Source organism: Penaeus vannamei, chromosome 40 (genome assembly GCF_042767895.1).
Source record: "Penaeus vannamei isolate JL-2024 chromosome 40, ASM4276789v1, whole genome shotgun sequence".
In the NCBI taxonomy this organism is placed as follows: Eukaryota; Metazoa; Arthropoda; class Malacostraca; order Decapoda; family Penaeidae; genus Penaeus; species Penaeus vannamei.
In genome coordinates this window covers 2,500,993-2,511,668 of record NC_091588.1, presented here as the reverse complement: position 1 = coordinate 2,511,668, position 10,676 = coordinate 2,500,993, and the positions used below count along the sequence as shown (strand labels likewise).

General features: G+C 35.5%; 1 protein-coding gene across 3 annotated transcripts in view; it reads left to right on the top strand.

Annotated features, from left to right (window-relative positions):
* The window catches only part of LOC113816495 (calcium-independent phospholipase A2-gamma), a 12,542-nt gene extending 5,022 nt beyond the window's left edge, over positions 1-7,520 (top strand). For 2 of the 3 annotated variants that reach the window (XM_070117188.1, XM_070117189.1), the window contains exons 2-10: positions 434-657; positions 870-1,039; positions 1,761-1,898; positions 2,574-2,728; positions 3,066-3,184; positions 3,438-3,643; positions 3,933-4,124; positions 4,336-4,531; positions 5,863-7,520. In XM_070117188.1, the coding sequence (XP_069973289.1) occupies positions 447-657; positions 870-1,039; positions 1,761-1,898; positions 2,574-2,728; positions 3,066-3,184; positions 3,438-3,643; positions 3,933-4,124; positions 4,336-4,531; positions 5,863-6,119 (1,644 nt within the window). In that variant the 5' untranslated portion in view covers positions 434-446 and the 3' untranslated portion in view covers positions 6,120-7,520. Of the gene's footprint in view, positions 1-153; positions 212-433; positions 658-869; positions 1,040-1,760; positions 1,899-2,573; positions 2,729-3,065; positions 3,185-3,437; positions 3,644-3,932; positions 4,125-4,335; positions 4,532-5,862 lie in introns of those variants that run through there. The other variant, XM_070117187.1, reaches the window with a different exon arrangement.
* Positions 7,521-10,676: the final 3,156 nt, after the last annotated feature.

Here is a 10,676-nt window from a genome sequence, read left to right as displayed (position 1 = left end):
TTATCAGTAGGGTAACATACTCATTCTCTATCTGGTTTCAAGGTTCATATTTGGGACAAACCCTCAGGTGTCATGTCACAGTAAAAAGAATTGTTATCAGTTTTGATAGTATATCAATGATAGTATAAGGCATGATTAAACAGGTCCCTCTTTTTCACTCTAGAATAAACAGATTATTTTTGTCTCTTCTTGTATTTTGGTGGACAGATAGGTAGGTTCTTGATGTTCATATTTATTTGATGTTTTGTTCATTATGTAAGGTAGGGATGTTGGGTCCATCTGAAATCGCAAGAATATTCGGCAAGAATGAAGATATATAAGAATGTGGTATATCATGCAATTTTTATGTATTTTATTTCTTCTATGATGTGTATGTAGACATTTGCACATTAACATGTTTAATATTTCTTTCTTTCTCTTTTGCTTTCGTTAGAGGGGGGAGAAAGATGGCTTCGGGGGGCAGCAGCGTGACCCAGTGGCGGCTGATGACCATGCTCCGCGACTACATAACGCGCACCTCCCCCTCCCTCGGTACGATACAGAAGGAGTTGCCTGAGATTGTCCGCAACCCTTTGCAGGCCTTCTCGAGCTCGCAGGAGGTCAAGTCAGAAGGCGAGTCAGATGTCAAGAAAATCCCCGTTATGACTAAGCCAAGTGGTAAGTGTTTTGATGAAATCTATATTGGCTTTTTTATCTCTTGTTCTTGTTCTTGTCTTCTCTTGTCTTGAAAGAATGAAAGTACTTATTGTGCTGATCCTTTTTGTATTGTTTTAACCGATTTTATGATGTAAAAAGCATATTTTATTTCTTAGCCATATAGTTTTCAATGATATTCATGTTAATATATATCTTTATTTCGATCTATACAGAAACTGTAGACGAGAGACAAAGCGAGTTCCAGAAGGCCATGAAGACTGTGAACGCTTACATTCCACTCTATTTCTCGCAAGTGAAGCTGAATTTCTCAAAGAGTGATGAACCACAAAGCAGTGAAAAGAATTTACCGAAATGGAGAGTGAAGAAAGATAGGGTTTCAAAGGTCAGTTTAAGATAGCTTTGTTGGTATTTTCTGCCTTTCTTCTTCTTCCCCTCCTCTTCATCCTTCTTCTCCTTCTTCTCTTTCTTGTACCTGCTTCTCTTTCTGCATCATCTTCTATTCATCTCCTTTCTTTTTCGTCTTTTTCTCCTTGTTCTCATCCTCATCTTCCCTTGCATCCTTCTCCTCCTAATTCTTCTCTTTCTTCATCAACTCCTGTTCTTCTCCCCTTTTCTTCTTTTTCTCCTCCTTGTGTTACTGCTGCTCCTTTACCTCTTCCTCCTCCATCTCGTCGTCCTCCTCCTGCATATCCTCCTCTCCTCCTCCTCCTCCTCCTCCTCCTCCTCCTCCTCCTCCTCCTCCTCCTCCTCCTCCTCCTCCTCTTTTTCATTCTTCTTTTTCTTATTGTGTTGTTCTTTGTTTGTCTTTTTTTTTCATCTTCATCATCTTTATTTCGTCTTTTACTGCCAGATGTGAAGGTGATGTTGTAAATTGTCTTATTTATGAAAAGGAAGTGGAATAATTTCCCCTTCATATGTAGAAAAATAGATCTGTAAAGACAAACCCCAAGAAAAATATTATTTCTTCATGGGTGTTTTGGTTATAGGAAAAGCATACTATTTCTCTAGGAGCGAAGTTAGCATCAGTAATTGGAACAGCCATTTGCTACTGTACAATGGCATGTTCTCTTTGAGTACCACTAACAAATGAAGTTATTCCACAGGCTAGCATCGATGCGAGGACTAGATACCTCGTGAGGGGTTTAGGAGACCATCTGACAGAGGGTGGGAGACTAAGAAAGCTGGAGGACCTCTGCGGTCACCTCAGACAACACCCTGATGCCAAAGGTGTTGCTGTCAAGGTCAGTACTGTCATGGTGTAGCCTCTGTCATATGGCAAGGTACAAGTGTTTTAGTGGGTCTTGGCAGTCAAAAGTAGTATTAGTTTTCAAATTGATTCATTATGATTGATGGGTAATTGAAAAAATATTTAAAGTATCAGGAAATAATTGTGGTACATTTTTGTGGATAGATGGGTACTATATAAACATGATAATAGTTAGTTATCACCAAGCTAGTTAACATATATCATAAGTTAGTTTTATCATTACTTCATATTGAGGTGATCTGATCGTATGAACCTGAAGTATTTATATTTTGTACCTTGTCATTAGGCAGATCTGCGATAGCTTTGGCTTCGTTGATTTTTGCCTGGAAGTGACATTGAATGTTCTTATTGGTTTGAAGTCATAAAATGTAGTTATATGGAAGTAACCAGTAAGTTTTGAAGTCGTGTACTGTGATTATGAAGTTACCATCTGAATTAATTTTTGTGTTATGGTAATTTTATATGCCATTTTATTAATATTTATTCAATTCTTTGATAATTCTGTGTACCTTTTTGCATGTTGGGTGAAGTAACAGTCAGAATTTCACTCTGTGTTAATTATCGTGCAGTGAAGACTGGATTGCAAGAGATAATTTATTTGAGATAGACTTTTCATCCTTTTTTTCTTTTTTTCTTTGGTTCATTGCAGAACGGCGGTATAAGAAGGTTGCTTCGGATTTTGACCAAAACGAACGACCGCTATGTGGAGTACGAAGCGCGGGAAGCTTTGGCATTGCTTGGCCACACCTTCCCTGTCAAAGGCCATGGCATTCGGCTTTTGACAATTGATGGCGGTGGTGTTAGGTGGGTTTTTCTTTATTCCCGTGCCCCAAAATGAAAATAAAAAATGAGATTTTTTTTATGTGTTAATGAGAAAGCTTTTGTTTCATATGGTTGATATTATAGTTATTATTATTATTGTTATTATTATTTTTATTAATGTTATTACTGTGTTTATTATTAGTATTATTATTTATTATTTTTATTATTATGGTTGTTATTGTTATTATTATTATTATTAATGTTGTTATTATTCACTTCATTATTATCAGTATTTGAGTCATCAGTATTACTTACAGAAAGAATATTTGAAATTGTACTTATATATCTGTTGCTATTTAGCAATCTCTAACATTTTCAGAGGTTTGGTTGCTTTGGAAATACTGAAGAAAATTGAAGAGGAAGCCGGCCAGCCAATTCACGAGCTGTTCGATTACGTGTGTGGTGTATCGACTGGAGCCATCTTAGCTGTTTTAATAGGTGAGTTGGTGATGCTTAAAGATACAGGTTTAGGGAATTGTTGGTTTGTATTCTACGAAGTGAATTAAGATATTTTATAGAAATTTCAAGTTATAAACTAGATGATATTTGAGAGAAGAGAATGTTAAATATTAGTTGATGGTTAACCCAAGTAAATTCTTTGTCTCCTACTATTTTGATTCCTTATATATATATTCTTTTGACATTTTCATTGTATTTTTGACATCATCATATTCTTACCCATTTTCCACAGGCGTCCACCGCTCCTCATTAGACGACTGTGAAAAATTGTACCGTAGGCTAAGCACGCAGATCTTCACTCAGACTACCTTTAGGGGGGCTACAGGTCTCTTCATGAAAAATTCGTACTATGACTCTGATGCCTGGACGGAGATCCTCAAAGAAAACATGGGAGAGATGTCACTCATTGAAACTGCGAGAAATTTAGATACCCCAAAGGTATGGGAGTTTAAGACTTTTTATTTCGTGTCCTGTGATATTTATGGTATTTAAAGGTTGTTAAAGGTTGTCTTTGTTAATGGAAGATGTATTTTCATATGATTATCACCAGAGAACATATTTTTCCCAAGTTGATATTTTTATGTAAACCATTAGGAACAAATAACTTGAGTGATGGCTTGGGTTTTTAATGGTCACAGAAGATTTTGAGTTAGAAATTTACATATTTGCCAAGCCAAATCGTGATAATTCTTTTCTAACCACTGCATCCCCCGTTTCCACACAACAGATGTGTCTTGTCGCAACCTCAGCCAACACAAACAGAATCCAGGCCCATCTCTTCCGCAACTACAATCTGCCATACAGGGTCACCGGCCACTATCAGGGAAGCTCTCTGCCGAAGCTGTGGGAAGCTGTGAGGGCCTCGGCTGCCGCTCCAGGCTATTTCTCCGAGTATAGGGTCGGCGATCTTATTCTGCTGGTGAGTCTGAGGTTGAATGTCATGAGTAGGGTGGATCTGAAGGCTTTCGTATATTTGACGGTATTGATTATTCGAGGATCTGAAATACAAAAGGCTTGTTTTCAAACATTGATTAAAATTAAGGTTTAGATTAGTAAGCTTTTCTGGATTTGCAGCTAATAGAAATTAGAAAGAATTAGAATGAAACTCATCTAAACTCCCTCCCAAACAGGATGGGGGCTTGTTCGTCAACAATCCCACGGCAATCGCACTCCACGAAGCAAAGCAGCTGTGGCCCGAGGCTGACCTCCAGTGCGTGCTTTCCGTGGGCACCGGCCGTCACGAGCCCATTGCCACCACCAGTGAGTCTTCCATTAACTGGGGCACAAGAATACGCACAATCCTCAATAGTGCCACCGACACAGAAGGTGAGAGCTTTTCTGTTTTTTTCTTCTCTTTTTTTTCTCTCTCTCTTCTCTTTTTTGTTTCATTATCTTCTTCTTCTTCTTCTTCTTCTTTTTCTTTTTCTTTTTCTTTTTCTTCTTCTTCCTCCCTTCCTCCTCCTCCTCCTCCTCCTCCTCCTCCTCCTCCTCCTCCTCAATTAGACAATTTCTTTATTCATATGATCTGTGTTATAATCCTCATTTTTCATCAAGTTCTATTCATTATTGTTTATTTGTTTATCTATTTCCTTCTGCTTCTCTTTCTGTCTCATTTTATTCTTCTTAGTCTCTTAATTTTTATTTTTTCCTGCTTCTTAACCTTCTTCTCTTCTTTTTATTCTCATTCTCTTTTTATCTTTGCTTTATTTGTTTCATTACACTTTTTTCCTTGTTCTCTTCCTCCTTCTATTACTTCTCCTCCTCCTCCTCCCTCTCCTCCCTTTCTTTCTCCTTCTACCCCTCCACTTTGTTCTTTTCCTGCTTCTTACTTTCCATCTTTTTCTTTATGACTTTGGATTTGATTCTAATCTTCTTCCTCTTTTTCCCCTGCCCCCTCTTCCCATTAATTCCTATTCATCCTGCAAAGCTTCTGTAATCTTTTTTCTTTTCTATTCCTTCCACTTGTTCTTCATTTTCTTTTCCCTTTCCTTCCCTTCCACCTATTCCTCTTCCTCCTCCTCCTTTTCTTCACAACCTTTTCTTCTTCTTCTTGATCAGCCTGCCTCTACTTTTCCTTCTCCTTCACTTTCTCCCCTCTTCCTTCTTCTCTGTCTCCCCCTCTTCCCCCTACTCCTCCTTTTTCTCCTCTTCTTTCTACTTCTTTTCCCACATCATCATCATCATCATCATCATCATCATCATCATCATCATCATTGTTGTCACCATCATCATTATTGTCATTATGTCAGTTACCTCACATGTGCTGTGAATTTATTTCTTCTCATTTATAACTTTTTAGATCATCATTACCACCATCATCTTCATTGCCTTTGCTATTATCATCAGCACCACTACCATCATATTTTCCTTCTACGTTACATTGTGGTATGATATTGACTAAGACAGTAGTGGGAAGAGTGGACTTTTGGAAATTAATTATGGTTTTGAAGGGATGGATCAAAAGTATGTGCATGAGTTTTGGCATATTATGTGTTTTCTGGACATTTAGACATTTATTTTTCATTTTCTTATTGTTTCATGCCAGTGTTTTCTGGTATTTTGTTATATCTCTTTCTTGATTTTTTTTTCTACCATTTTTGTATCAACCTTTCAAGTTATCCTTTTTCACATAAGTAACTTTTTATATCTCCCTGCAGGTGTTCACACAACCATGCACGACCTCTTGCCAGGTAATGTGTACTTCCGCTTCAATCCGTACCTCAGTGACGAAATCGGTCTGGATGAGATTGCCGCCGACCGTTTGGCCATGATGATGGAGGACACGTCTCTGTACCTCCGCAAGAACGAGGCCAAGATAGAGGAAGCTGTCCGCGCACTCGTCAAAAACAAGAACCCTCTAGACCGAGCAAAAGACTGGTATCAACAACAGAGTCTTTTATGGCCTGTATATTAGGATTTTCTCTTTTCTTTTCTAGGTCAGAGAAAGTGCATGTGTGTCTGTTGGTCGTGACTCGATGTGTCATAGACTGTTTGTTTCTGTTATTTCATCAATGAGATTATATATGGACAGTCTTGTAATAGATTATTAGTTTGAATCTTTTGATATGAAGATAGTCATATAGTCAGAGTTCTTGTATATGAAGCTGTGAAGCACAGACTAACAAGTATTTACATTGCTGGTATTCATTTTTCATTATTATACTGTAAATATGGATAAGCTGATTTTATGCGAAGTCCCACAAAAGTTCACATCCCCAATTTCAAAAGTTTACACCCTTTCATTTGATTTTGTTTTTGGCAAATTCATTTCATGCGAGTGTCACACCTTACAATCTCTTCTTCATTACCATTATCCTCAGGAAACTAATCACAGATTATTTTTATATTTTTTATAGGTGCTATTATTATTTCCTAGATGTTAGGTTTATTTATGTCAGATAGCGGAAGTGTCATGTCGCGCGTGACTTCTGTATTAGCCTTTCTGAATAGTATGTTATTAGTTTTTTAGCTTTATATATATGTATGTATTGTATTGTTTTTATTTTTATAGTATTTAGAAATTCTATCTCAAGATTTATATTGGGTTGCCTCAGTAGGCAGTGTATAAAAGACACCTTTTTTTTGTCTTTACATTTTCATATTTTATCAAGAAATCGCTATTCCTAATTTTTGGATCCTCTCATTTGATGAAAGGGAAAGTATTAAGCTTATACATTGCATGATAGAAATTCCAATTGGAGTGTCACCTTTGAGAGCTGAAGTAGCCCTAAAATCCACATTTGATGTTCCTTTAGCAGTTGCCGAGACCCTTGTAAAGAGTCCCTTCCAAGATTGGTGAAACCGCGTTATAGAAGAGGAAAGCAATTTTAGCTGTTACTATAAGTGTAAAGATATATATATATATATGTATGTATGTTTATAGTGTATGTATTGGATTTAGTTAGAATTTATATAACGATTTCTTACATACGTAACTTGAAAAGGGTAGACTTACTAAAGAAAAAAGTTTAGGATAGTATGGTATAACCTTTATCTATATATGATTTCTTGGAAAAAATGAGAAACTACGCAAATATCTGACATAACACACACACACACACACACACACACACACACACACACACACACACACACACACACACACACACACACACACACACACACACACACACACACACACACACACACACACAAATATATACGTATATATACATTTGGACCAATGGTACCAAGTTTTTTTTCCTGTCTGCAAATAGGTAATCATCTGCCCCATATGTGATAACACACCCTCCCCAAGTGATATGTTCTAGTCATGTTACAAGTTTCTTAATAAAGCAAAAGAGATATTGTAAAATGTTGTGTTTGCGTAACCTCTTTATTCTTTTATTCTACATATTATCGTTTCAGCATACAGAGGAAATTAGTGATTATAGTATGTATTGAATGTAAAGGGATATTTCCAAAAAGAAAAGTTAAGAGAGAAGTTTAAAGTTGTGGTAGAAATAAGAATAATGAAATGAAATAAAAAATGAGTATATTTTTTCACATTTCCAGAGAAATAAGGTTTGTTTCATTTAGTTCATCATAGAAAAGCAGATTTTTAATCATAATTTTTGAAGTTTTATAAAGCACTAAGGAAGAATGCGTTACTGCCTATTTTGTGCAAATTGGAGGATTTTACTTTTTTATTACTTTTTAATTACCTTTTTTTTCTTTGAATTCTAAACAAAATCTAACTTTGACTGTAAAGTTTATGACTCTAAATACTTAGGATTTTGTGTATATCTTCTGAAAATATTGATGAGAAGCTGCAGCATATTACTAACACTTTATTTTGTGGGCATAGTTGAAATACCCTCCAGAATAAAGAATACAGAATAATATGAGTATATTTGAAGTTTTCTAAAGGAAAGGTTTTAAGAATGTGAATGAATTTCAAAATCTGTGAAGAAAACTTGCTTTGAGAGAAAATATATGAATATGCTTTAAGTCTAATACTATATTATACATCACTTCAAGCAGTTGTTAGTAATCGTTTTAACATTTACCACCATTTTAGGGGAGGTTAAAGTTACAGAGACTTGAGGTGAATTTACATTAAAGTGTACTTCTATTTGTAAAATATTAGAAGTGATTTAGATTATTTAGTACATCAGCATGAAATCAAATCTCATATGTTCTAAAAAAAAACTTTGTTCAAATGGCCATCTCCTGCAAAGGTTACCTACATATATACATGCAATATGTTATAGTACAATATAGAGAGACAACTGCTTGTTGACTGCATATTACTTTAAATATACTAGATGGTGGTAAACTACTACATATAGCTGCTGCACAGAAGATAGATTGTGCCAAATATAGTGAGTAGGAATGTAGGCAATGGTGAGAAAGAGAGAGAGAGAGAGAGAGAGAGAGAGAGAGAGAGAGAGAGAGAGAGAGAGAGAGAGAGAGAGAGAGAGAGAGAGAGAGAGAGAGAGAGAGAGAGCAAAATAATGTATTGTGAATCAGGGTTGAATTAGAATCTGTATTTGATCATCAATAAGTTTTGATCATGGCATAATGCATGCTTGCTTCATATGCGCCTTTTATAAGTGTACCTATCACTACAAACAGAAATATATAAACTACAGTACATGATATTCGTTCCTGGAAAAGCTTGGTCAATTAGTGGAAGTATCACGGTGATTTTAAGTACAATGATTAAAGAACAGAAATAATTACCAACATTTTTACCATCATTATTATTTTTCCTTGTTCTTTTCCTCTTCTTTTCATTCTCCTTTTTCTTCTCTTCTCCATCTTATTTTAGCTCCTTTTACTTTTTTTTCTTCAATCTTCTCTTATTATTCCTCTTCCATCTTCTATAAGGTGAACTGAGGGACTATTATCATTATTATTATCATCTTCATCACTATACTTCTTGTTCTTCTCCTCTTCCTCTTCCTTCTTCTTCTTCTTCTTCTTTTTCTCTTTTCTCTCTTACCTTTTCTTACCATGCCTTTCGCCTCCTCCCCCTTCTTCTTATCTTCATAAAAACAAATACACACACACACATACACATAAACACATACACACAAACACACACACTCACACACAAATTGGTATTTTTCTACTGCAGGTAATCTCTTTTGCTAGTCGTTGCTACCCTTCCTTAGAATGTATAATTCACACTACTGCAATGAGTGCGTTACCATTCCTTTATTGTTATTTGTTTAATATCATGGGTTATCTCAACAAATGAAGTAGTGCCCCCTATATATTTTTCGTTTTCTATAAAGGGAGGCAAAGGTTTTCGTTTTCTTTGAAACCAATACGACTAGGACGGACTATTTTTTTTATTGTATTAAGGTTTGTCTTAATATTTATTGAATGTTAGATAAATAAATAGGTAACAAAATTAGGGGTAGAGGTTGAAGACGGCGAAACTGGACACCGCCATCTTATAGAGCGGAAGAAATAGAGTAGAATAGAAGTAATCTTAAGATGCACAGGCCTTATATTTTCCGTTAAATGAAAAAAAAACGCAGAGACAAAGTCCAATTCTTGTTTATGTCTACATTTTCTATAAACTCGTTTTCTATACGTGTATCATTTTCTGTTAATCCATTTTCTATAACTGGATTTTCTATGAATGTCACGTTTTCTTTGCACTACTTTCAACCAACGTGGAAGCATTACCGATGACTAATATTTTAATTCATTGTTTAATCCTATTTCTACTAACATTTCCTCTCTTCCTTTTATGCTTATACATTTCAAGTATTGTTCTTTGTAATGTATATATTTTATGATTTATGATTTCGTTATTATAACGGTGATTCACTGTTAACAATGTAACAACTTTACTGCCTCTTTACCTTAATTGCCTCCCATGTCGGAAAAAAATGTTCATTACTTGAACACTTTCCGGTTAGCTCTTGACCTGTATGGACCTAGCAGTTTTTGTATGCAGTGTGACGTGGTAAGTTAAAGATATTTGTTTCAATGTTTGTTTTATTTTTATATGTGTTTTAATGACAACTGAAAAAAAATAGTGTATCTTGTATCATAGTGGATAGATAGTGTTATTCAAAAATATTTTTTTATGGTAGGTACTGGCAATTCGTGGAGGAATATGCCGGTCGCATGCCCTCATATCGGTAGCCGTTAAATGCCTCAAATGCAGTGACGGCTGACGATTTTATGATATATATTCATGTAGATGCGACAACCCCCCCCCCCCAAAAAAAAAAAAAAATGATAATAGACAAGTTAATAATTGTTTAATATTTTAAAAAATAAATTGACATAGTGCGAATAAGCGGAGGATGGGAATTAATTTGATATTTTATGTTTTCGTTATTTTGGTTAGCATGATAACATTTTATGTTTGTGAAAAATGTTGTGTATCGGATATCGGGTTTGTGCGCATTGCGAGTTGCGTTTGTTTACTTTAGCGGTGTTTCAATTGGTGAATTGTTGGACAAAATTTAGCTTTTTTTATCATACGAACTCGTTTTTTTGCTTA